The following is a 26686-nucleotide window of genomic DNA, read 5'->3' as shown; positions in this document are numbered from 1 at the left end:
TTTTTTTGTTTAAATAATATTAAGTTTCATCTTTAAAGCTTGATGCTTTAAGAACTTATTACTTAAAGACATTATCGTGATCATAATACACGTTGTCTAAAGATCCCTTTATTCATGTTATTTGTAACTGGATTAGGATTAGGCTATTCATAAATAATATGTACATAATAATGTAGAATAATAAATACACTCCTCCATATCACCATGGTTACGTGTAACAATCAAAAGAAAAGAGTCCGTTGCCTTCGAAACTTAAAAAAACATGAAACATTGTTTGTTTTAATTCAACATCAAGAAGTAAACTATTCATACTTGAATCTATCTAGGAAAACGTGCTACACTCATAAAGAAGAAGTACAAAGTGGAAGAAGGGATGACCACGGAGCAAAATGTCAAAGTTGCTGTTCGAGTTAGACCATTCATATCCTATCCCACATAGTATTCAATACTTGTGTAAGGAAGTATTGAGTTCCTATTTTTCTATATATTATGAGTGCATATACAAGTATTTATTTGATGAGTGTAAGTAGTTAGTTCAAATGATCACGAGAATAACATTAGATTATAAGTCTGATATTAAACCCATTAGAATAATGTGATGTGGACTTTCATATATAAATAATAATATTTCATTGTAAGCGGGATTTTTGGTGACCTATAACAGCTCTAACAAAGGATTAATCATAATTATTTATTAATATATTAGTATCAATTGGTTGAAGAATATATTAATACATAATTATTTCTTGTTTTGATTTTGAAGCCATAATATTCTTCCTCGCATTGATACGGTCCATATTTTGGTTTTTATTAATATTGTTATATAAGTACTTTAGTCTAGATTCAAAGGGTTTCCGAGAGTTTTTTCTCCAATACAAGGAGATAATCCTTGAAAGATGATCTTTATCATCAAAACTAAATCGTTTAAGATGCATCATGTTTAACTTTTGCTGATATTAAAAGTGGAAATGTACTTCACAAGCATAATATTTTATCTTTATATAATATTTTGTGACTTGTTCGACTTACATTCCGGAGTACAAAGCGATTCTCTTCAAATCAGAATAGGAAAAAATTGTGTATTAATATAAATATAATTTAAATAAAAATAATTTGTGTAAAATATGAGCTCGAGTAGGTGGGTTTCAGAGGTGCCCAAATACCTTTACCCTTTTAAAATGTCCTTTTTTTTTTCTTCATATACTTGATTTTTTTTGTGAAAATGATAAACTCAATTTACTTTATTGTAAAGACAAGATCAATCTTATAATTTTTATAAGGAGTAACTATTTACTGATGATGATTAATTAATTGTTATTATGTTTGAAAAAATTGGAATATTATTGGTTCACTCTTAATACATTAAGATGAAAATCACATAATATTTAACAGAAAATAAAAAATTAGATTTGTGAAACATTTTTTTAAAATAATAAGAACATAACTTGAGAATTTGATTATTATTTAATTATATTATAAAAATACCAGTCAAGTTTCTCCTGGAATCAAATTTCTGACCATGACCAGTAATTATGGAAAAAATATTCAATAAACCCACAAAATATGTATGGATAAAGTTTCAACTGAATTAGGGAAACTCCAAAATAATTTCAATCACCCTCAAATTTGGCATGTTCTTGGGATCTTTTTCTAAAATTCTGATTTTCGACCCACTCTATTGCCAGTTTTTGTTGGCAGGGGGGCTTGCCCTATGCCCCGCTCTTTAACGTTAAGAGCGGTATCTTGAACATTGTGAATAAAAGGAATTGGCTCGTGAGTCGTGACTACGGGAAGGGGAGTAGATCTTTATTTTCCCTAGACAAAAAATTTCTTGTCAAACTTCTAATATTTTGGGTAAGACATCGTGGTTGTTTGCAAATTGTAATATATTTGTCAAGAAATGAAATTATGTTTAATATTTAAAATAAATTTAAATTTTTTCTCTACCTCAAAACACATTAGAATAATAAAGTTAATACTGTCAAAAAAAAGAAATAAAAAATATGAGATATACTTAAAAAGCCTCCTCCAAATTATTCAAAATTATGAGATAGTCACTCCCCCCTAAGAAAAATCGAGTCACATTTGTTAGTATTTTGTCTATGCCTCAAGCTCACTCACAGTCACGGTGAATTGAAACGTACCCTGATTGTTTTAATATATATGTTTATGTACCTCTATTAAAAAAATGAAGTTCCCTTAACTCCATTGCACAATAAGCGAGAGATATCTCGCAAATCGAAGTGTATCGTTTCCATGAACGGTCCTTCCACCACAATTCTGAATCCAGAAGATGCAAATGATAAAAGAACCTTCACGTTTGATCACTCTTACTGGTCCTTTGATGGATTTAAAACTGATCAAGATGAGTACTGCTTACCAGATCTACAGGATCCAAACGGAGGGAAGTTCAGCGATCAAGTATGTACCTACTATATGTGATTCAACATTATAATGATTCATTAAGAGGGGAAAATAATTATTTATTATTCATGGGATTTTTAATTAAATATATATATATGTATTTGATCAACATTAAGTGTCATTCATGTTGAATGAAATTCTATTATGTAGATAAGGATATTAACATAATGCTGGCTTACAATTAACTCATTAGTCTTTCCTTTTCATATCATGTATACTATGGACGTGTGAAAATATTCATTTAAGAATGACAAAAATGTTAAATTTACATACCTTAAATCCTTTGAAAAGTCGGATATGCACATATAAACATTAATACATTTTTGAAAATCATGTCTTCTAGAATAAAGTATTTTCGGAATTGGGGGAAGGAATATTAGAGAATGCCTGGGAGGGATACAACACTTCATTATTTGCCTATGGACAAACAGGCTCTGGAAAATCCTGGTCTATAATTGGTTATGGGGCGAATAAGGGGATTGTACCCATCTTTTGTGCAAAATTGTTTGAGGGAATCAAAAAGATGGAAGGCTCTGGTTCCAAATTTGAAGTCAAGTTCTCCATGTTGGAAATCTACAATGAGGTTACAAGGGATTTACTTCAGCCTCAGAGTCAACAAAAAAAGAATGGACTCAAAATTCGACAACATCCAAAAAAAGGATTTTATGGTAGAAAAAAGTACCTTTAAAGGTCCATTAAACCCCATATTTCCGTTTTCTTTCTTAAGCTGAAGGTCTCACAGAAGTAATGGTGGCTAACTATGAACATATAGCGAATAAAATGGAAGAAGGAACAATCAACAGAACAGTTGCAAGTACCAACATGAATGCCACTTCTTCAAGGGCCCACACCATTGTAGGCATACATTTCATTCAGAAAAAGAAGAACAAGGGTGGCAAAGAAATGGCTAAAGGAGCATTAATTAATTTGGTCGATTTGGCTGGAAGGTAATCGAAATTAATTTGAGTTAGGTTATAAAATATATTTATATGCAAACTATTCGTAGTGAGAGAGTCGATGCAACAGGAGCAACTGGGGATAGACTGAAAGAAGGAGCCGCTATTAATCAAAGTTTATCCTGTCTTGGAAATGTGATTCATGCTTTGGCTGAAACGACTGAGGGAAAACATGTAATCGTTCCTTTCCGAGATTCTCCACTCACGAAATTACTTCAAAATGCTTTGGGAGGAAACAGCAAAACGATCATGGTATTGAGCTAAAATTTTTGATATTAAGTTTTCCTTACCTATGTTCATTTCATATTTTCAGATTGCTGCCATCAGTCCCGCTGATATCAATTACGATGAGAGTCTTTCTACATTGCGCTATGGTAATTTACCATTTGACCATTATGTCATTTTATTGATTCATTTTTTTTAAAGCCGATCGTGCTAAACAAATTCGTACAACTGCTTCTGTGAATGAAGATCCAACAGAGACTCTCATAAGAGAGCTAAAGCAGCAGAATGAAAAGTTGAGAGCTCAACTTGCAAATGGTAAAGTGGATTTAACTGACATTCAAGAGTTAAGAAATGACGTTTCTATCGAAAATCTATCAAAAGATGAAATCGAAAAACTTAAAGGAGAATGGCAGGAGGAGATGATGGCCAATATGCGAGATAATAACAAAGAATTGGAAGAAATGAGGCTATCTTATGAAGAGAAACTGAGAAGCACCATCTCACCAGCAGATGCATTAAGAGCTCAAATCATGGAGGATAAGAAATCAAAGACTCATCTTTACAATCTTAACTTTGATCCACAATTAAGTGGAAGAATAATACATATTATTCAAAAACCGATCACGGAGATAGGAAATAGAAAAGGAAATGAGTCTGACGTTTGCATGGTTGGTCCCGGGTGAGTTGTCCATCTGCTATGTAATTGTAATGTTGTATTCATTGGCTATTTTTTTAGAATTCACAATCAGCATGCAGTTATTTCACGAAATGAACGTAAAAATAAGGTTAGCATCAAACCATTCGAAAAGGATTGTCGAATTTTAGTCAACGGTACATCAATCACGGGTGATACAGACTTAGAACACAATGATAGACTTGTATTTGGTTCTACACATATTTGGGTTTATCAAAATCCTCAAGAGAGCGGAATTGAGTCAAAGAAATATCCTCCAATCACCTATGAATTTGCACAAGAAGAAATAGCATCAAAAGCCGGTATAAATGTGGATCATTCTGCTTCAACTGATGTAGCCATGCTACAAGATGATTTGATTGAAGTAATGCCTGCAGTTGAAGAAGCAAATTCTATATCTGAGGAACTCGACAAGAGAGTTAAATTCGAAATTATTCTAATCTCTCCTAATATGATTGGGAAAAGGCATTCATCCAAGGCTGAGGTATAATTATAACTCATAACACTATTGAAAAATTTAAATAATTTGTATAAACAAAAACTAACCCAATAATAGGGATTTGCGGATATGCAATCCTCGCAGCCAGAGGTCAGTAATTTATCATTTTTTTACCTACGAAAATGCATGATTGTATAACTACTGACAATATGTAGTATTTAATTTCAGTTTAAAAAGTGTGATTTGTTTGTTTGTTTAACCTTGATCTTGTTTGATTTTTCCAATTGAATAGCTCAATCTGGAACTTTTTTTTCATGACCTCTCAATGTATAATTTCCTAGGTATGTGTAAAAATGAAGAATCTAGAGAATGGAACAGAGTTTATATGGCCCAAAGAGAAATTCTTGAATCGACTCTATTTGATGAAAGAAATGTACAACAATTATGAAGAAGAGGAAGACGATTGGGATCTTCCAGAGGTGAGCAGAAGCCTGAGATGAAATATCCACCAGGTTTTTGTGTCAATTTTTACTTTCTTTTTTCAAGGAGAAAGATCCATTTCAAGAGGATTTGAATCAAGAAGTTCACATTGGAACAACTCATGTTTTTCTTCAGCCCGTTGCGTACATGGTATTATCAAATTGTTGCTTGATTTTTTAAGAACCCTATATTAATGATTTTACATTAAAGGTTGAAATGAAAGAGCAGCTAGAGATAACGGATTTAAAAGGCAATAAAATTGGCATAATGAATGTAAGCACCCCATAAGATTTAAAATATAAAACAAGGTTTAATTGTCTATAATATATATAAATATTTCCATAGATTGAAGTAGCGCCCTGTGATTCCAACGGTAAGGAATATAGTGAGGATGACGATAAATTCGTTGATAGCCCAGAAGAGCTTATTGGCAAGGAAATCAATTTTCTATTCAAGATCATCAATTGTAGAGGACTACCAAACAAGTACAAGGTAGATACTTTATATACATAAATTCATGGATTTCTTTCTTGTTTTTCATACAAAAAAGTTTCTTGTAAATTATAATACATATAATTATATTTAGGACGTACATTGTTTATACAAAATGTACCTGGATGAGAGTTACAATCAAACATCAATGATATCCTTTAAGTCCAATCCTGACTTTAATTATACAAAGAACTTCAATTTCCCTACAGCTACAGCCCAATTGATTAATTATTTAAATAGAGAGTCTGTGTCTGTGAGGATAATGGGGAAGCAACATATTCGAAAGTCCGCTTTGGATCATAGTAAAGGACTCTCCACAAAGGACCTCATTCAATCTGATCGCTCTGTTTTCTCTAAAACCACTACATTCAATGTGAATAACATGGGACGTTCCTCCATGGACCCACAGAAACAGTCAATCATTGTTGAGCTGCTCCTTATGAAAAAGACTCAAAAACGACTTCAGCAGAAGAATGTAAGTTTATGATTTATTTCAACTTTTCAGAGTAAGTGGGTTAGGATGACCTTTTCAAATCCTGTTCCGGTACTTATTTATATGTAAATTGTGCTCTATTTTATGAGAAAAAAATGAGCATGTCGAATTAAAACGAGAGTAAATTTAGAAATAAAGATTTAATAATAAAGCAAAATTAGCCTCCTCTCCAACAGTTTCAAATTTTTACTAGTGGGAGTTGGTATTTTTTATTTATTTTATTTAACATTTGTATGTACATGTTCATTGTTTACCCACCAACTCGGGACATGCTTCTAAACCCGACATTGATGGACCAAATGTCCTCTTTAAAAATATATATATATATTTAGCCTATAGAGCGTGTATTAATTTTGTAAAACTAATTAAAGGAGATCTTCAAAATATGGAAATTATATCAACAAACAACAATATGATGATCAAAAATCGAAATAAGTTCGTTCACCCACCATGTACATTATATATACCCCTCAAACATTCTGGTACAAAATTAATCAGCTATATAAGCTTACTTAGCGTTTAAAATACAACATCATGCTTTACAATATCACAATGTACGAAACAAACTCCACATAACATTGAGTTTGATAGTCTTGTACAAAAAATGGAATTCTTAACTATATTGCTAATCCTATTTGTTCTTTTTTTTTAAATCGTGTAATAACTAAATCCTGGTTTAAAATAGAAAATATCATAAGATAAACGCTAGTTTTCTTGTTAATGCTATCACATCTTCCAAAACTATGATTGAACAGGCTTTTGATAACATCACAAGACTGCTAAAATATTATTTCGACCATAAATCTTGGAATAGATCAAATGAGTTTGGTTTACTTACTACCCCAAAACAAAACAAGTCAGTGAGTCTAAAGAATGAATTGATTGAATAGACTAACCTTGACATGCAAAATCCCTTTTCATAAATTAGAAGATGTTCATATTTCGGAAGAAATATGAACATTTAACAAAATTTGAAAGGACTTCAATTGGTAGAACCATTTATGTAACTGCCAACATAATATTTAATCATGATACCTGTATTTCCAAAACTTTACGAAGATTTATTACACTCTAAAGCTGAAAATCTATTAAATTTTCATAGACCAGCTTTCATATCTGTATCTTTTGAAATACGATGATGACGACATCTGCAATATTTTTTTTAAATTTACCAGAAATGTACAGTTGAAAAATGATCAAGATTCTAAAAATAATACTACCAAAGCTAGCTTCCGGATTTCAAAACAAAAGGGAGACATCTTCGGCTGAGCTTGAAGGTACAATTAAACATGCTCTCATAAATTGGGGCTGAAAAACTTGATGATGCCCAACTCCATAACCTTTCCGCAGAAGGAAATGAGAGCTGGTGAACATTGAACTTTCTATGAGAGGTTCTATTCTAAATTTAAGGCAAAATTTTACGACCTTATTGATAAATTCCCACTTGGATCCTCAAGCAATATACTAATTTGTATAAAACCTAGAGGAGAGATCCCTCAGATAATAGGAGCGTGGAAGAACAAGAAGAACTAAAAAAAACAAGGGTTAAATAAGAAAAAAAAAGAGAAGAAATTACGTTGATAGGAGAAAACATAAAGATTTCTTTGAAATTATAAAATTAAAATACCTTCGGATATAGAAAAATTCCTCAATTATATCGGAAATTGGGTGAAAAGAGCAAAGTAGCTCGCCTCTATCTAGAAATTAGATACGTTTGTCTTACTTTCTCTCAATCGAAGATAAGTGATGCATTCAGATTCTAAAGGATCTCAGAAAGCTTACATCTTTAATCTATTTCCAAAATTTAAAATGTATCTAAACAATGTAACTATTCGGGCAGATGATACTCTGGAGGACTTGAACAATGTTTTAGATTTACTTCTTACCTCTACAAAGATATATATATATATTTATGTAATTGAAATGTAAAAAATAATGTAACAAATTTTAAATTGGTTATCTATGGAGACAAATTGAAGAAAATAGCTACAAATCTAACTGAGAATACAGGAATATGTAAAGGGTTGAACTTCAAATATTACATCTAGCTTTCAAAGGGCATGCACAATGTACATTAAGGTGAAGCTTATTTGTTAAATGTTCGAAATATGAAGTCCTTAAGGTCTTAAAATGTAACTACAGTTAACGTTCTTTTGGAAACGAAGATACAGAATTATGATATACATCTATAAAATTTTGTTTCTGTAAGTTTGTTATTTGAAACAAAAAGCCGTAATGTGTGCCAAATGGATGATATCAAAGTAAAAACACATTTTGTGTCATAGAAAGTGCAATATTGCAAAACTTTAAGGCCATTGAACTGCCTCTAAATATTTTCAAAAATGGATCAATACTACGTAATTGTATCTATAGACTTCAAGGACCTTAAAAATATCATATTTCGAACATTTAGTAAATAAGCTCCACCCTATTTGTCGAAAATAAAATTATATTCGTATTTATTGCTCTCTATTCTCTATATTTTGAGGAGATCCTCAAATTTTTTTGGAATTATCTAATCCTTCTTATAGAAGGTACATACCAGACTTGTGGAATCGAATCATGTGACTTATACTCAAGCTGTACATTTAATGAGTTGTATCTTAACATCCCAAAATTATAATTGAAGCACTTGATACTTGAGCTGTTTGACATAAGAGAAGATATTGTTTAAATACCTCATAAACAAAATTTAATAAGGTAAATTTTAGTAGGGAAGGGCCATTTATCCTAGGCCCCCGCTCTTGACAAGTGGCCCCAAGCTGAATATTATTTTGTAAAAAATAAATATACAGAATTATTCATAAGTTCATAAGTATTATGCGATAATTAATCAGAAAAATTATATTAAGGAAACAGTAAAATTAAAGTTATATTCTATATTTCCTAGTTTATTTTTTTTAAATTATTTATTAAATATAAGTTATATTCAAAGTATGTAAGCACCGCTCAAATATTTTGAGTAGGATTCTCAAACTTTTTGAGAATCAGTCCAGACAAAAAGAAAATAAAAGTTTCTTGACACACCTATTTTTTGTAAATCAATTATTTGGATTATTATAAGCTAGTGCAAATAATGTATGGTTGTCACAAATCGTACGGCAAACTTGAACTTACCTCAAGACATACTGTTGGGGAATTACTACCATTAGCATTTAATATTATCCAATTTACATATAATAATGTGAATTAAATAATTGTTATTAAAAGTAATTTGAAGAATTGCCGTTAGATCTAATCAAGTACAAATGTAACTTCTGATTTATACACTGCTGTCCTCAGCTATTGTTAAGATAGTATTTTTTAAAGGTGGTCAATTATTTCAGGATAGATGTCAGAGTTTATAGGATGAAAACTTTGAAGAAAAAAAAAAATACTTTTGTCAAGGAAAAACATTGGATTAATCATTTCATGGATTTTTTTATTTATTTTAAATATAATTATAGATCTTAAAATATTTATTCGTGTACCTTATTAATTTTTTTGAATAAATTATACATATATATTTTAGGAATTTAATTACAATCATAAAGAGATGTGAAATTCAAATATTCCTATATGAGCAAGAAAATAAGCGCAGCTCATTTTAATTGACCGGAAAATTTTCCCAGGCCTTGATTAAATACCTACATTTTACAATATGCAATACCCATTATGATATAAATACGATATTAATGAACAAGTTGTTTTCAGGATAATATTAAAAAAGATGTTGGAAAAGGCAGAATCCATGGAGCGGCCAAGAATCTCTGTTAATGTTATAAATAGTATATTCTCTGCTAACTCGGAAGAGCAATTGGTCTCTGCGATGAAGGAATTAGAAGGTAATTAGGTAAATAACCTTTCTCGGAATATACAACTCAAATACAATATGTGGCCCGTCAACACAAAAAAAAGCTGGATTTTTTTTTTTTTGTAAAAATGGAGTCTGAATTACATTTTTATTCTTCAACGACGAATTATTTCTATCAACAAATTATTCTTATTGACCCTTTGGAGAACTTGCAGTAGCCAAAACATTACATTTTATTTGAAAGCCCACCACGGGCCCATATAATTCCTTCAAATCAAATAAAGCTTATAAAATTTAGCTAAAATTCTAAGTCATTCCGCAATTTTGAATACAGGGCTTGTTTATGAAATATTGGACTGTATATATATATGATGTAAGCATAAAAAAATTGTGATTTTCTCCTTTTCTTGATTTCTGTTCAAGATTATTTTTTATGTTGACGCACCACATATGTACAATACTATTGGCCTAGGGGCTTGTTGCTTACTCAAGTTATTAAAAAGTAATCCATATCCCAGCCAATATGACTTTCTTTTTTTTTTAGGAGATTACTGCGAAGAAGATGCAAACTATGTACCTTCAAGTCCTTTATCAAGTTCTGTGTGTGTGTTAATTTGATAATATCCATTAATTGAATAATTATGATTCGATACTATTAATATATCCTTATTCTTGGAGACTACCTGTGATCTTTTATCATTTTGACTATTTTTTAGAAAAAAAAATGCATTGTATTTGAGGTCACGGGACTCGAGTTGAACTACTCGAGACAAGCTAAATGTTTTGTAATTTGAAAAGAATTGTTTTTGTTTTGTTTTGTTTTAATCATAAAAAGATGTATGTGTCAAATTTCGAATATGAGTAATAAAAATATATTATATTATTATATCAAGGCTTTCAAAAGGGTACATACGATAGTCTGTATATATTGTATATCTATACGCAATATGCATATATATACTTTACCAAACGTCCACTAAATATTTTTTGTCCACCATTAAATCCATCACTTTTTTTCTTTGCCTCCATCTCAGATATATCTAAAAAGAGAGAGATACAGACGAATTAATTAATATTAATCAACATATGCTAATGTACTCGTAATGATAACCCTTAATATTACCTAAGCTTTGAGCAATACAGGACGTTAATACCTCATTAACATCCTTGGCCATATTTCGAGCATCTCCACAGACATAGAATACACCATCCTCCTGAAATAGGAGGGAAAGTATCTCTTTCTGATGTAAACGAATGTTGTCTTGTACATATTTGACATTATCCTCGGAGGACTCTCTTGAAAAAGACGTCCACAAATGAGTAAGAGTGCCCTGTTCCCCAAATCCCTCCAATTCCTCTCTGTAGATATAGTCCAGATTCCGATTTCGACATCCAAACAAAAGTATCGACTTTCTTTTGTCCTTTGATAAATTTAGATGTTGAAGAAAGCCTCTGAAAGGGGCCACTCCCGTTCCTGGTCCTACCATGATGATGGGGCATGTATCATTCTTCAAATGAAATTTATTATTTGGACGAGAGCTAATATAGAGTAATGATCCTGGACTTTTATTCGGAAGAACATGGTCCTCGAACCAACCTGTACACAGACCCTTGCGACTAAAAACTCGACCCTTTCCAACAGGAATATCCACTACAGTAAATACAATGTCAAAGCATGTTTTCGAGGATAGATAACTAGATGCTATGGAGTATGCTCGAGGAGTCAGTCGAGGCAAATGCTCAAGGAGAATTTCAAAGGGGATAGAAATGGAACTGAATGTGAGAAGTATATCCAGAGGACTCACGCCTGGCTCCCGAATAAAGCTCAAATATTCATTGGCTCCCTGTTTAGAACAGAGCTCCTGAAGACGACGTTTTTCAGTTTCGTTTGAGGCATATTCCGCAAAAAGGCGAAGTAGTTGCTAAAAGATAAGAAGAAAAATAAAATTGCGTCATGCCTTAAGTACATTATGGAAAATGTTTTTTTCTTCTTTTTTTTTTTTTCATTTCTACAGAAATGTCGATTCCTTTAACTGACAAAATAGATTCTAAATATTTAGTGTTACTATGAAAGAAACAAATAAATCGTAAATGTCAATCACAATGCTTGAAAACAAAGAGGAGAAAGAGAGAACGAGTGTGGATCTCAAGACTTGGGGACTTATTAACAATGTACCCTAGCTACTTATATGAAAATATAGTAGGAATATAAAGTGTTTTAATGGAGCACTTCCGGATGAAATATGACAAAGACCTACTAACTCCAAACGACAAAGAATTTTTTTGATTTGAGTCCAAATTATTAGATTGAGAGTGACTCAAAAAGAAGGAATTAAGTTGAATCATCCTAAATATATATATTACATATTAAATGTACGTAAATGGATAGTTTTTTACTTCCGATATTGTGTGTTTATAATATAGGTATGTATCTACGTCTAAAAACAAACTGTTAGCCTTGTGCCAAGACAGAATGAACGCCTGATCGAGAGTAGGAGCTTTCTCCACGATCAGCAACTAACAAAGTAAGGAGGAGGACGCAGGTGCTCTTTTTTCTAATCCTCCTCAACGACGTCTCTTCAGTCTTTAATCAATTTAAAAAAAAATAACAGTTTCCAGAAGCATACTTAAACTAAACATTATGTAAATGGCGATCAATGAAGAGCTAATCGAGTGTTTGACTCAGGATGACGTGTTCAATAATAGTGATTTAGGGTCGATTGTGGGATATGAGAATGAAGGAAGAGCTCCCCAGAAAGAGGATGAGTCCAATTCATTCAAAAGAGTTTCTAGGCTTAAATTAAGGGTATTGGAGTCTCTCTGGAGGAATGCTGACTCGAAAGTAAGGAGAGAGCTCAGGGATAAAGAATCCTCCCTCAGCCTAATAAAGAAGCAGGATGACAAACACGAGTCAGAGAACTCTTCCTTTTCAGCTAAATTACCCTTACTCTTATTGATTCCTTTATTGGAATCTCAAGCCAAATCGGATCCGTCCTTAGTCGAGCAAACAACTTCTATCCTTTTTGAATTCCTCAGGGAATGTCCGCCTCTTTCTTCAAGTAAAGATGCTCAGCAATTAGATTCTTTGGAAGGGCTTTTATTTCGTTGGTGCTCTCCTTTTAGCTCAAACGTTGCATCAGTAATTGTTGCTCTTGCATGTTCAAAAAGATCCCTCAAGACACTCGTCAAAACCATTTACCTCCTACTCGAATCCAAGGGTCGGAAATGTAAATTACCTGTTGGATCCATGTTAAAGGCTCTCACCCCCTATGGATCTGATGTCTATCCTCCCATTCCTACTCAAATATTAGAACAATGGAGAATAAAAGACTACTTTGACCTTAGCTATGTTTATGATGATCAGGATGACGAATTTCGAAGAAGAAGGCTCACAGTGTCTCCATCCTATATCTACCTTTTTTCAGGAAATGTGGGTTTAGTTAAAATTGGCAATGGGCGAAATGGGTCTATTAGGGGACACATCTATGCCACAAATCCTGCATTGAAGAAAGGATTCCTAGCTTTTGCCCAAGGGCATCTTATATTTCATTCAGCAAATGAAAAGTTTCAAATATTAGACTGCAATACATTGCAAGAAAAAGGAGATCTTAAAATGGACTCAGAGTTGCTCCTTGAGGGCTCAGAAACACTACACTTCCTCTCCGAGGGTGCTCAATTCTTTTGGATCCGATCTTCTCCTTTACCTCATCAAGAAGAGGATGAGGAACAGCAAGAAGTAGAAGAAAACGAAAAGATTGATTATGAACTATCAATTACTCTGGATGTTTTTGATATTCAGTCTGATAAAGAGAGCATTAAACCAAGTCGTGAAAGGATCATTTTGAGTAGAAGGGACGAGGGAAGACTAACGTCGTCTAAAAAGTCAACGACGACTAGTCAAGGATCATCAGATAGAAAAAATCTCTGTACTTCAACAGGTTTGGATATTAAAACCCTGTTTCAATCTCCTGTCCTCACTTGTGGTAATTATGTGTCTTTCTTAACTTATAATAATACTCTCCCATCACACAGAAGTGTCTTTGGAAATAAAGTACCCGGAGGAGGAGGATACACTGCATATTCCTTCTCCGTACAAAATGGAGAATTCCATGGTAAAAACGACTTCACAGAAGCCATCTCATCCAATAAACAATTTAAAAAGAAACTTACTTTGTGCTCCGCAGCAGCAACATATGATACCTTTAATGACTTGATCTGGATTGTATACTCTGGAGGAATGGTTGGTCTTCTTTGCTCAAATTTCAAATCTCTTGCATATATAAAAAACTTATTACATATTCCTCTAAAAGCTCAAGATGCAAGTGATACAATGTTGGTCGACGATGTACGAAGAGAGCTTTTGCGCAAAGCAGCACTTCTTTCATCAATTCCGAATAACGAAAAAAATTACTCTTCTTCTCATACGAACATAGAAAGTGAATTGATTTATATTCTTCAAGACTCATTCAACGAAAAAGATAGAGAAGGCTCCTTTTGTATCCTCAAAATCATTTCCAAGTTTCAATTCTCTTCTTTCCCTTTGGATACAATAATAAATCATTTAAAGGAAGATCATCTCCTACTGGATTTCGCCTTTGATACATTTTTAGCGACAATGAAGGATGATGACGACGGCAAGTTGTCACATTTACTCAATTCTATGACTTTGAATCCTAGGCTGAAAAACAAGATCTACACCTCACTCTCTTCCTTCAAAGCAATGGATTCGAAAAGATTACTCAAAATAATAAGGAATGAAGAGTTCGTTGATAGTTTAATTTTAGACTTAATCCAGGAGTCGTATAACGTCTTCCAGTCCAAGGACGTTGAGCTACATCATCCCAGGTCTTCCCCGCTTCTATTATTTCTAACAAATTATATTAGTCGTTATGCGTTTTTCACTCTCAACGGAGAAGAGGACTTTGATTGTAAAACTTTCATTCTGCACTGTAATAAAATCATTCGAGTCATTGAAACGAAATTTTTACGGGACTTTTTGATTCCTTCAAAAATATTTACGTACAAAGATTTTGATAAACTCGTCAAATCTACAGTCATTGGAACATTTTTTCAGACGATCATTTCTGCATTATCCCATCCTAAATTCCAAATTTTAGGAGTAATTAAAGAGACGTCAGAGGAAATTATAAGACTGTGGAAATCAATTAGTGAAATTGCATCAGCCCAATGGAAAAATAAGAACGAAGGCACATTTGTTGGGAAAGAAATGGGATTCTTATCTACAATTCCGGAATTGGACTCTTGGGAACCTTATCGAGTCATTGAGAGTCCGCATCCCATAAAAAACATTTATAAACACGAAGAGAGTATCAATATTCCAAATGCATCTGTCATTTATCTCAAGTTTGATACTCGATGTTCTCTAGAGCCAGAGGATAAATTTACAATTCTGCGATGGAATAGAATACTGGTTGAGTTTACTAAAAATTCATGGCCAGATACAGAGTACAGAATCGATTGGCCAACTTCAATTACTATTAAATTTGAAACAAAGGGCAGAAACAAAGTTTGGGGTTTTAAGATCCTTGTCTCCAAACATATTTCTCAATTAGAATCCACCAACCTGAGTTTGCCACACATGACAGAGACAGCTCTATCTGTTTCATCCTTGCTTTACGCGTACATGAACATTCTTTATGCAGGTCCAGAAATAAGTGATCATGAAGAAAAATCAAGACCCCTCTTAGGATTAAAGCTTTTGGGTCGCTGTGTCTGGAATAGAGAGTCACGGAATATTGCTCGAATCAGGCTGCCCAAGAGTATAGTTACCAAAATGCGAGACCTGACTGGAATCAAGATACCTCCTCTAAGACTCAGTGTAAAAGAAGCCCTTGGAATCGAAGACTTGGAGGAAGGTATTTTAGCCTCTGTTATGAAACATTTGTCATTATTCGAAGTTGTAGAGGATTTAAATACTCATGAAAGGAATCAAACTTTAGAATATTCGACTTTAGTAGATATGCTTGGACAAACACATCGACGGATCAATGCACTTATTCGAAGACTTCAAATTTTGGCCGATTTAGAGAATCAGTGGGAATTGGAGATAGACTGTCTGAAAGATGGTTCTGTCTCCTACGAGGATATATTTTTTAGAGAATATCATCTGAATGAAACTCGATGGAAAGAGCTCACTCTTTTAGGATTTCTGAAAGGGATTGAAGTGAACGACAATAAGAGAGAAAGAGCTGTGAATGATTTACTTCGAGCAATGGAGAGAGAAATGATTTATGGCTCTGATGAGGATCCCTTTTCAAGAACCAGGACTGTGGTTAATGGCATAATGGAAAAAATCGAGCTATTACTCAAAATATCAATTAATATAGAAGAACCTGAATCCTCATCCAACCTCATGACTCAAAGTTTGATATCTTGGCCAGATTCCATTACGAAAAAGAAGAAGTTCCTTGAAAGAGAAAGGTCCCTTGATGATTCTATTCTACAAATTCCTCTTCTCAAAAAGAATCACGTCACTAGCAAGTTTGAAAACAAAAAATCAACAGAAGCAGAGATACTAGATGAGATCTTTGAATTCATTGGGAGTCATCCCGAAAATGCCGTTTCTCAGAGGTCATTCCTCAATGCAATACAAACAAGGCAAAGGCGCTATGAGTGTAGAAATTTAAGCATTATTCAAATGAAAGAAATTATATCATCAGCCAAGAAATTTGAAATTGGGTCTTGGATGGCATCCTCATTCATTTCAAATATTAAGGATGGATTAAACACTGAAGAGATATACTTTGGAGCGAATTCCCTCCATGAAATACGAGAAAACTTTATTGAACTCACGAGTATTCTCACAGCGATATCAAGTCAATATTACCATTCATCAACATTTGTTATTGAGACTTTATGTCAAATCCCTTACGAAAAAGCCGATGAGATTTGTCTAATCAGAAATGGACTAGTCAATCTTTTAAGTCTATTGTGTTGTGATCAGGCTAACTCCGAACTGGCATGGAAGGGCTTTAAGTGCCTTGCCAATCGTTGTGTATCTTGGGAACAAAGTGTTGAAGAGGAAAAAGATAAAAAGATGGACCTGGTTTCACAGGACGAATTTGGTCTGGCAAGACAATTATCCATTGTTCTTACCAATCATTTGGTTAGAGTTACCTCTTCGTACGATGAAAAACGTAATGAATCCCTTGAAGAGATCATTTCTCTTTTAGTTTTCATGTCTAAATGTCAAACAGGGAAGGATATGTTGAGCCAGCCTTCCTGTATTTCAGATCTACTGGAACTTCTCCTAGAACCAATGTCACCCAAGATGATTTTAGAAATAGTTCAACTCTGCTACATTGGATTACCACGAATGTCTCAAGAAAGCGTTAAACGTGTTGATATTCCTAAGTGGAATTTGGGATTTTCAACCTGTGAGGAAAATCAATCAGAGCAATCTCATTTAAAGAGGATTTTAAACCTGATCATGGCCAAACTATCGGATTATCTAGTTCCTGGTTCTCAGGTAAATTCTGTGTTTACAAGCAAGCCAACAAAAAGCTTGAGGAGAAGTTCTTTTATTCCTCATGGAAATAATAGTTTAATGATGGAAAACGTTTCTTCCTCCATCTCTATTGATAGAGGAATTATGGCCCTGTATGTCCATAAAAAAAATAAAAATCAAACAGCTCATGAAATTATTCAATTGTTGTTTAATGTAAACTCAGAAGTAAAACTCTTCCCTCTTGGAGGGAATACAAGCAATATGGACAAAGTTGTGAAAATGGATAAAGATTTTACGAAACACAACAAAGCTGAGGTTATTTGCGGAGATGCCTCTCTGGTATTTCATAAGGGAACAAAGCTAGCACAACTGGGTTTTGTTATTTCTGTGAGCTCCAAAACTAATGAAAATCAGGACTCTCAAGCATGTAGAGATAAGAATATAATTCTCTCTCGTTCAGATCCAGTACGTCCTTTTATTTCAAGCTACGTTGCTCATTCAATAGTGACAAAGTTAGTGTCACTCCTCCATAGTCTTGCTCAGTCCACTGTATGGAAGGATGCTTTGATATCCCTTCTGAAGAAAAACTTAGAACGTCTACAGACTATGGTAAAGTCAACAGAATCTCTATATGACCTGGATAATCCAATGGAACTATTTAAATTCTACGCCATTGGCAGGAAGGTAATAGCTATGCTTTCCATCATAGGAGCTTTTGACTGCCAATTAAAATCAGGAGATGAAGTTATTATTGAATCAACCCAGGACGTAGACAAAATTGATACAATTGACGAAGACCTTGGCATCGCAACCCTCTGCAATTTTGGAGAAATTATACTCAAAAGACTAAAACCTATGCATCGATTGGATTACCAAGGAAAAGAGCTATTCTCACAGTTTATACTAGATGAGTTGGTCAATTCATTCCATATTCTATTGACTCCTGATTCTGAAATCGGAATCGATCCTATTAGTGCTGCTCTTCCGGCAAATGGAGATGGATGGAGTCTGAAACTAGCCGTAAGCCGAGTTTTAGCTGAGATTCGAACGAAGTCCTGTCAATTGCTTGCTCTCTATTCCAATGATGAGGAATTTATTCTTGCTTTTATGAGAAAATCATATCAAGCTATTGACATGCTCAAGCTTGTGTCAAAAGACGTATTACCCACAGATGACATAGACTTAGTTCAAAGAAAGTTAAAAAACCTCAAATCTATTTATAGAGACTGTTTTAAGCCTCCAATACCGGCAAGTAGACCAACTAAATCTTCTTTAAACAAAAAGGAAACTGCATGGAATCCGTTGATTTCCTTTCCACCTATTTCGTCAACTATTTTTTCATATAGTATGACCGGAGTCGCCTATCATGGTGACCCGATACACTCTACAACTCTTCCTCGAGGTGTATTTATTTATGCAAATTCAAATTCCATATCATATTTTGAAATAAGTATACTCTCACTCGGAGAAGTAGAGACTCAAAGCGAATCAACCTCTGCAGTTCTCTCGATCGGCGTATCTCCTTTATCCGAGGAAAAGGGTGGAGATGATCCTTGGATGAATCCCACTGGCTCAGTATTCATTCACAATAATGGAAGAATAGTTCATTACTGTGGTGAAAGTCCTCTTCAGTGGAAAAGCTTAAAATTGGAGCATATATTCCGTCAAGGGGATGTCATAGGCCTTATCGTAGACGAACGAAAAGTGCAATTTACCATTAATGGTGCTTTAATGAGCGAGGTCTTTGAAAATGTGGGACAAGACCTCTTTCCTGCCATACATATTTTGAAAAAAGGTGTTCAGATCAAGGCTAATTTTGGAAACGGTGGGCCATTCAAATTTGAAGAACAAAATAGGAAAATACTCGACTTGAGAAGAGAATCATTAAGAGTTGAAGAGAATGTTTCTTGTGTCAAAGAATCAAATGGAGATATGTACTCATTCCTCCAATTCGATGTTACGACTAAAAATGAATGTCCTGGAGCAGCCGGTCATCGAAGGCTTTCAAATGTTCCAAGCCGAAACGCATTAAGAATTAAAGGAGAGAAAGATTACGACTTTCGAGAATCTTCGTACTTTCATCCGTCATCCAATGCAATACCAGTATTTAAATCTGGTGGATATGATCCTCAATTTAAAAAACCTTTGGATGACGATTCAGATGATGATAATTTTGACGATGATTTGGAGACACGTCATGTCCATGAGGATTTAAATTCCCTCGTCGTCAAGTCATGGGAAACAAAAATATTCCCCATTATTAGTAGAAGGTTTAGAAACGATTCAGAGAGACAAGATGGCCTAGAGCAAATCAAGGGTGCACTTTCCCTTGGAATGACAGATATTGCAAGACAAACAGTAGAATTTCTTTATGAGGAAAGTGGAGGAATACCTCAGGATCTTCACTTACCTACAATAGAAGATATTAAAGAGGACTTATCGAAACTATCTATTGATGGGATAAAAAAGGGAATGATTGTCAATATTGGATCTATCAACGAGGAATTGGGCTATAAGATAGGACCAGAATCTATTTTTGAGACTTCTTTCCATTCAGGAGAAGTTCTAGACGTTGATATAGACAACGAATTAGTTCAAGTTGAAACATATTTAAAGCTCAAAGGTATTTTGGTACGTTATTGGTATCCATTATGTGCTTTAGAAAAATCGTCTCAGAGCAACACTTCTGCTTCTTCGAATATTTGCCTGATCAATACTGGAGCATTTGATATTCATAATCCAGACATTCATCGAGAAGTACTTAATATGGAATTTGCTCTCTCAAGAATTTATTGTCGATCTGCATATATTAGCTTATTACTCTTTTCAACTCAGTTAGACCTTAATGAGTTGGACTTTGAGAATGAGAATGAGTCCGTTTTATCAAATATCGTTATGCTTCAAGATCCAGATATTGAAAATTTACGACTCTTGAGTGAGTCATTTTTCAGAAAATCTGATATCCATAGTAATATACTTGATACAAACATTGCTATCCATGAGAGTCAAAGTTTATTTGATATAAGCTCCAATCAATTCAGAAGACTTTTCTATTGTAATGAAGGAAAATTGATTAATGAAATAAAGAGGATTCTTGAAAAAGATGGCCTTCAAAGTGAAATCATCCATGAATTATTTAATTGCCTAAAAAGCCCTGAGAACTACTTCATTACAGAAGAAATTGAAATCAATGACTTAAGCATTTTAAAATCTTTGGTTCGATTTGATAACTGTGCATTCGTGTCTGTGTCTTGCAGATACGAAGAGGAGGCTCTGAGTCAAGATGATCTAGTCATTCAACTCCAGACTCTCAATGGGCTTGTTCTCAAACCAAATGGACGAAGCACACCAAGAGATATAATTCAGTATCCAGCTGACAAGAAATTTCCCATGTTACTTTTAGCTGATGAGATAGTTCAAATATCACATGGAGGTGGAGGAGAAGAGAAAAGACCTAGCATTTTACTTCATGGAATACATCGTGACTTCCCTTTAGTTGTATGCGTCATTGAAGTCCTAGTTACTCTTTCACCAGATAATTTTACGTCGAGTACTGGATTTGATTTGATTTCATCCCTCCTATCATTTTTGACAAAATACTCTGCTCCCCTCATCATAAAAGAACGCTTGTTTGTCTTATTACTCAAATGTACCAAATATTTCAATGTAAACATTTCTAAATTGAGAAACAATCTTGCATTGAATGGTCTATTTCAGGAGTTGAGACACCTCCATGCTCTGGAATCCAAGGAAAAGGACTTTTCATCATACTTTGTAGTCCTAGCAGAACTTCTCTATTATGTATATAGTGATCAAGAGTGTGATTCATGGTTTAATGATATAAAATCCATATTGGTGAAATTAAAAAATTGGGATAGTATGGATCCAAAAGGTGAAAAGATATATCCGAACGATTTTGATAGACTCCTCATACTAAACGGCATTCACAAGAATGTATCAACTGAGGAAATACGTTCCTCTATACTTAAGATTGTGGACGCTTTGGGCGGTACTTATAAAAATTCAGAATTATTTGTCCCTGAATCAGACCCAGAAAATAATGATGAGGGTTATAGGTTTGCTGTTGTTCAAGTCAGATTTGGTTCCAAAATAAATCAAATAAAGAGTGAATTGGAGAAATGCCCTCTACTTAATCATCAGTTAAATGAGGATGAAGACAATGAAACAGAGTTTACTATCACTAAATTCCACTCAGATATAATACATAATTTGGAAGCTAATGAGGCTCTTGAGAAGTATTTAGATCACAAAATCTTTCAGGAAAACAGTTCTCCTCGAAAAAAACTTGAGGGTATTCTAACAAATTTAAATTCAACAGACTTGAAATCCTTATCGGAGTCTCTTGGAACTGACATAAAGGTAATTACTATTGTTATATCATAATTATTCATTATTCTATTTCCATTCAAATTTACAGGATATAAATACTTTGAAAAATATATCTCCGAGGGTGAAATTAGTAAAGGCTTTGATGAGAATTGGCTTTGATTTAAATCTAACAAATAATTTAGAAGGATGTAGAGAAACCTATTCTATGGAAAACCATGCAGTTTTAGTCGAAGAAATAAATGACTACTGCAAGGACTATTCTATTTCTCCCTTTGATATCCATCCAAATGAAACCTACGAATTTAGATATGGACTCAAAGCCCTTCAGGAATTAAACAAAGCAGTTAGCAAATCCAAACTTTTATCTAAGATTTCATTCAAAAATGTTGAGAATGAAGAAAAAGTCCTAGCTTTAAGGAGTCTATTATTTACAAGTGTCAAAACAGAGTTTTTCAATAGTAAGTTAATAATGTTGAGAAATCCATCTCAACCCCCACCAGAGTTGTCTTTGAATCCTGTAGAAGATATCGGTATAACGAAGGAAGATTCTTCTCAAACATGGTTTGTACAAGCAATGAAGCATCTGGCAAACGTAGATTCACAACAGTTATGCGTCAATTTTGCAACTGGTGGAGACCCAGAACTTCCTTTGAACGTTAAAATGATTGGAGAAGAAGTTTTTGGAAATTCGGGCTCATTCCGACATTTTCTAAGTCGAACAACCCAAGAGCTACTTTCAAGAGCGATTCCATTATTTGTACCTAATTTAGGATCAGAGAGGAAAGGGCTGTGGACCTTAAAGTCCGATGAGGTCCTATCCTATAATACAGAAAAATATCTCAAGTTTTTTGGACAACTAATTGGAATGGCTCTTCGGGCTGGGATACCCTTAGCCCTTAACTTGATGCCTCAAAATTGGAAGTCCCTTGCAGATTGTCAATTAAACGACTGCGATTTGAGAGATTTCGACCCAAATACTTCAAATTTGATTTCTAGCATTAAGAATATTAAGAATCAAGAGGAATTTGAAGAGTTCATAGAGGACTATCAGTTCCCAAAAATGACTGTTTTGGAGGTATCTGGTAACGAAAGAGAATTAATTCCAGGTGGAGGATCAATATATCTCTCTTGGAGCAATAGAAATGAATATATAGAAGCCTTGAAGAAATTCAAAATGCAAGAAATGGCATGTACAGAGCGTTGGATACATATCAAAGCTGGTTTGGCTTCTGTAATTCCAATGGATATTTTTCTATCATTATTTAAGCCATCTGAAATAGAAGCTATAATCTGTGGTCCAAATAGAGTTAATATTCGTTATATTAAGGAGCATACCATTTATCAAGTTGGTATTAGAGAGTCAGATGCACATGTCAGATATTTTTGGAGTGTCCTAGAAACTTTATCAAAGAGTCAAATACAAAAATTCATAAAATTTTGTAGTAATCAAGACAGAATTCAAACATGGAGTGAGGAGAACCTTCCCCCATATCCAATGAAAATTGCTCCAGCGAATGGAAATTCTGATGAAGATGATGATCCAGATCAAAGGTACATTCGAGTGGAGACATGTATGTTCATGATTAAGTTACCTAGATACTCTAGTTATGAAATAATGAGAAAAAAGATTATTTTCGCTATATCCAGTGCTATGGATCCCTTAAGTGGTTAAATATACCTTTTTCCTCTCAAAAAATTAATTATATTGTTATAATATTCAATAGTCTGGATAATTATATATCTATATATATAAATGAAGTTCGAATATATTTTTTTATTAATTGAAATATATAATGATCAAAAAAATTATTACCTTCTTTGGTGGATTCCTTATATCAAGTACCTTCATCAAAAGTTCCTTAACAGAAACGCCATCAGAGGGTAAATATTCCGGCTTCTTCTTAGAAATGGCAGATATTTTACACTCCATATTTCCATCAACATCGAGTCTTGCCATCAACAAATTCACCTCTTCCTCAGGATTAGGACAAATAATGGATATTGCATCTCCAGGAAGAAAATCGGGAAGAGCTCCCAGGGTTATTTCCAGTGTTCTTTTAAGAGCTCCTTCGCGGTTCAAAGGTCTGAACTTTATCAGGGGAACCTGAAGCAGAGAAGGATCCTTTCCTCTATCTAACTCTAAAGAGGAAGCATATTTATTTGATACTAATTGAACCTTTAAATTTGATTTCGGACAGGAGGGTATATTCAAGTCCAAATTAGATAAGGAAGATGAAGTTTTTTTAAGATCCGACTCTAATGTCAAATCGTTAAATCCTTTCAGTAAATCATCCATCGCTCTCACTGAAATAAAACATTTAAACGAATGTATTAATTGTGTTTTTCTTTGTTTGTTTTTTCAAACTAAGGACTGACTATATTTGTTTATTTCAAAGTTATCATATTTTTAGGGAGATTTCAAAGGTTAACAGAACTGAAGTATTTAATCAAGTCATAAGATAATATAAGAATGAGTATGAGCCGAGGAAAGAATATAAATAATACTAATGGCTTATGTAAGAGTAATTGCACAAGCTATAAGAGACTAGGTAGAAAACTTCTCTCATGTTTTTGATTCATAAGTATTGGATTTATTGAAGAGTTTTTTAAGAAGAGGCATTCTATCACTTGGCAAAGTTTTAAAATAAAGTATTTGCAGATTAGAGTATCTTTCTTCAACAGGAATAAAGTCTCGGTAGCGCCCGTCTTTCCAATGATAATTATACAAAATTAGGAGTTCTTCAACGTCTTGAATGGACTTAAGGAGACAGGGAGGCTCCTTAATTTGCAGAAATGGGCAAGAAATGTTCGGGAATATAAAGACACCACGAAGTGCAAACCATCCTCCATATTTCGGATGAAGACAAACTGGATTTAGATTTGGAGAGCGGTAGAGATGTACAGCCCCAGAGACATGCCCTGCAGTTTGCACAAGGACCTTTGGTCGTCTATTTGGATGTAAGTCAAAGTCATGATAGAAAATAAATGGAAATGAGGAGTGAAAATGAGTCCTTGCTTCATGAATTAAGGACTTCATGCAGGCGTCCAAAGGATCCGTCAAAAACTCGTTCTCTCCTTCAGCCTCTAAATAGGGGACAAAAGTATTTTCAAACATGGAAGGATGAGAGATGAGCACAAAAGCCAGTGTTTGATCCTCAAATGGCAATCGAAACTTGACTCCAACTTTTTCATTGTAGGCACCGATCAAAAAGGGGTGCGTCTCGAACCCCTTATCCAAATTTAAGGGAGTCTTGGATAACAGATTTTGAATCTCTTCCATGACATAAAGTCGCGTGATTCAGGTATGAAAGCATTTTGTGATTTTCTATTACTATTGCGTCAAAAAATACACAGACTGAGTCGTACGTGAATCAAAATAATAGTCTTGGAATTCTTCGAGTACGCTTATAAGTATAATAACTAAGTTATAACAGCTTCCTCTTCTCAGTGAGTTGCTTTGTTTTCCTTGTAAAATAAATAAACCTTTTTAAAAAAATGTGATTCAATATTACCTAAATATATATTATTAACTATACGTCAAAGACACTCAGCGCCCTCTAACTCTTTTTTAAAAATAAATCTTGGGCAAAGTCAACCTATTACAAATAGTTACAATGAGTTCTAGGACTCATTGATAGTTATATGGTACAACTCTTGGCAATGTACACTATTGTCTTAGACAATAATTATTATATAAATATCATTTATTAACAAATGAATGGATTATTAAATTACACAGGGGAACAATTAGAGGGTCAAAATAACCACCAAAGAAATTAAACTAAGAATATAATTTATCTTTGAGTGCAAAATCCAAAACTGATCACAGTTTTTCTCTAGGTCGTAAAGGTTCCAGAAATATTTGAGATTATAGTAATTTGAGACTATTATCGTTCAGAGACATTTTTGAAAATCAAGACAATCCCCAAAATTGAAGTATGATTAATTAAACTGATGTTAGAATGTATTTTATGATTATAAAAGTGTTTTTATTAATTATGTATCGTTAGTGTCGTTTTTTTTTTCAGCCTAAAAATGGAAATATGTCGATTTCAGAAGAGGATACAGAATCAATCAACACACTTTTATAATCATAAAATACATTCAAACATCAGTTTAATTAATCATACTTCAATTTGGAGATTGTCTTGATGATGAAAAATGTCTCTGAATGATAATAGTCTCGAATTACTATAATCCTAAATATTTCTAAAACCTGACGACACAGAGAAAAACTGAGATCAGTTTTGGATTTTGTGCTCAAAGATAAATTATATTCTTGGTTTAATTTCATTGATGAAAATTTGGGTTCCCGTGTGTTATTGCATACCCTTTTATACTTATAAAAGCATAAACGAAAGTGTACGACTGACATAACTAATAAAAAAACATTGGCTTAAATCAGGCTATTTAAGTGATAATGGATATTATTACTTATTATATATTGCACAAAATAAATATGACAACCAAGAGCAGTGGTTAAGAATTATCATAATTCTTAATGATACGTGTACCACTTATGGTACGCGAGCTCTTTCTTGTGGTTATGTCTCCGCTATTGACACTTGAATGTTCAGTTTGGACTTATTATAATTGTATTATTTTCGAAATCTTGATATTTTCTTAGATGATATAAACTTTAAAAAGTTTGTGACTTGAGAATATATGTTTTCAAAAATGAAGACTTAATAAAACAAATAAATGAAAATGACTAGTCATACATTAATTATGTTACTTATAACATGTAAGTTCTTTTAAATTTTTTGTAAAAATGTAAAGAAAAATACGAATTTTATAATTGATTTTCATAGTTATAGTAAATGATATGAACAAGAAATGCAAATATTATCTAAATAACTTCGAAGCGAATAT

The 26686-nt window shown here is 33.5% G+C and overlaps 4 protein-coding genes across 8 annotated transcripts; 2 read left to right on the top strand and 2 right to left on the bottom strand.

Moving 5' to 3' along the window:
• The first annotated feature begins 234 nt into the window (after positions 1-234).
• LOC121126922 (kinesin-like protein KIF28) lies at positions 235-10882 on the top strand. 5 transcript variants are annotated; one of them, XR_011783021.1, is made up of 16 exons: positions 235-421; positions 2215-2421; positions 2768-3092; positions 3152-3371; positions 3431-3632; positions 3694-3754; positions 3807-4284; positions 4342-4783; positions 4856-4888; positions 5080-5217; positions 5285-5368; positions 5429-5491; positions 5564-5710; positions 5805-6185; positions 9897-10027; positions 10541-10882. XR_011783021.1 is itself a non-coding variant. In XM_071892417.1 (14 exons), the coding sequence occupies exons 1-14, from the start codon at positions 374-376 to the stop codon at positions 9957-9959; spliced, it is 2859 nt and encodes a 952-aa protein (XP_071748518.1). In that variant the 5' UTR covers positions 235-373; the 3' UTR covers positions 9960-10882. The 5 variants fall into 5 exon arrangements, 1 of the variants encoding a protein (XP_071748518.1); XR_011783029.1 differs by having other exon boundaries at positions 9897-10035; XR_011783036.1 differs by lacking the exon at positions 4856-4888.
• On the bottom strand, positions 10846-24146 carry LOC121126949 (methionine synthase reductase). Its single transcript, XM_040722314.2, has 3 exons — positions 23628-24146; positions 11120-11918; positions 10846-11036 (listed from the first exon to the last, which is right to left on the bottom strand). Exons 1-3 carry the CDS (start codon positions 24108-24110, stop codon positions 10933-10935), a joined length of 1386 nt encoding a protein of 461 aa, XP_040578248.1. The 5' UTR covers positions 24111-24146; the 3' UTR covers positions 10846-10932.
• On the top strand, positions 12016-24141 carry LOC121126914 (probable E3 ubiquitin-protein ligase HECTD4). The gene is made up of 2 exons (XM_040722276.2): positions 12016-21844; positions 21903-24141. The coding sequence occupies exons 1-2, from the start codon at positions 12644-12646 to the stop codon at positions 23484-23486; spliced, it is 10785 nt and encodes a 3594-aa protein (XP_040578210.1). The 5' UTR covers positions 12016-12643; the 3' UTR covers positions 23487-24141.
• Positions 24119-25094, bottom strand: LOC121126961 (cyanocobalamin reductase / alkylcobalamin dealkylase). The gene has a single exon (XM_040722319.2). The coding sequence runs from the start codon at positions 25092-25094 to the stop codon at positions 24378-24380; it is 717 nt and encodes a 238-aa protein (XP_040578253.1). The 3' UTR covers positions 24119-24377.
• Positions 25095-26686: the final 1592 nt, after the last annotated feature.

This window comes from Lepeophtheirus salmonis, chromosome 1 (assembly GCF_016086655.4).
Source record: "Lepeophtheirus salmonis chromosome 1, UVic_Lsal_1.4, whole genome shotgun sequence".
Classification (NCBI taxonomy): domain Eukaryota; kingdom Metazoa; phylum Arthropoda; class Copepoda; order Siphonostomatoida; family Caligidae; genus Lepeophtheirus; species Lepeophtheirus salmonis.
Note: the sequence above shows the minus strand (reverse complement) of the source record. Positions and strands in the feature narration are given on the sequence as shown.

Excerpts from the sequence above, each read along its gene's own strand:
- LOC121126922 (XM_071892417.1), top strand. The coding sequence starts at position 374 with ATGACCACGGAGCAAAATGTCAAAGTTGCTGTTCGAGTTAGACCATTC. Across the intron at positions 2,422-2,767 it reads GAGGGAAGTTCAGCGATCAA|AATAAAGTATTTTCGGAATT; the intron begins GTATGTACCTAC and ends CATGTCTTCTAG. Across the intron at positions 4,285-4,341 it reads GTTTGCATGGTTGGTCCCGG|AATTCACAATCAGCATGCAG; the intron begins GTGAGTTGTCCA and ends CTATTTTTTTAG.
- LOC121126914 (XM_040722276.2), top strand. The coding sequence starts at position 12,644 with ATGGCGATCAATGAAGAGCTAATCGAGTGTTTGACTCAGGATGACGTG. Across the intron at positions 21,845-21,902 it reads CTCTTGGAACTGACATAAAG|GATATAAATACTTTGAAAAA; the intron begins GTAATTACTATT and ends TCAAATTTACAG.
- LOC121126949 (XM_040722314.2), bottom strand. The coding sequence starts at position 24,110 with ATGGATGATTTACTGAAAGGATTTAACGATTTGACATTAGAGTCGGAT. Across the intron at positions 11,919-23,627 it reads TAAGGAATCCACCAAAGAAG|CAACTACTTCGCCTTTTTGC; the intron begins GTAATAATTTTT and ends CTTATCTTTTAG. Across the intron at positions 11,037-11,119 it reads CTGTATTGCTCAAAGCTTAG|ATATATCTGAGATGGAGGCA; the intron begins GTAATATTAAGG and ends CTCTCTTTTTAG.
- LOC121126961 (XM_040722319.2), bottom strand. The coding sequence starts at position 25,094 with ATGGAAGAGATTCAAAATCTGTTATCCAAGACTCCCTTAAATTTGGAT.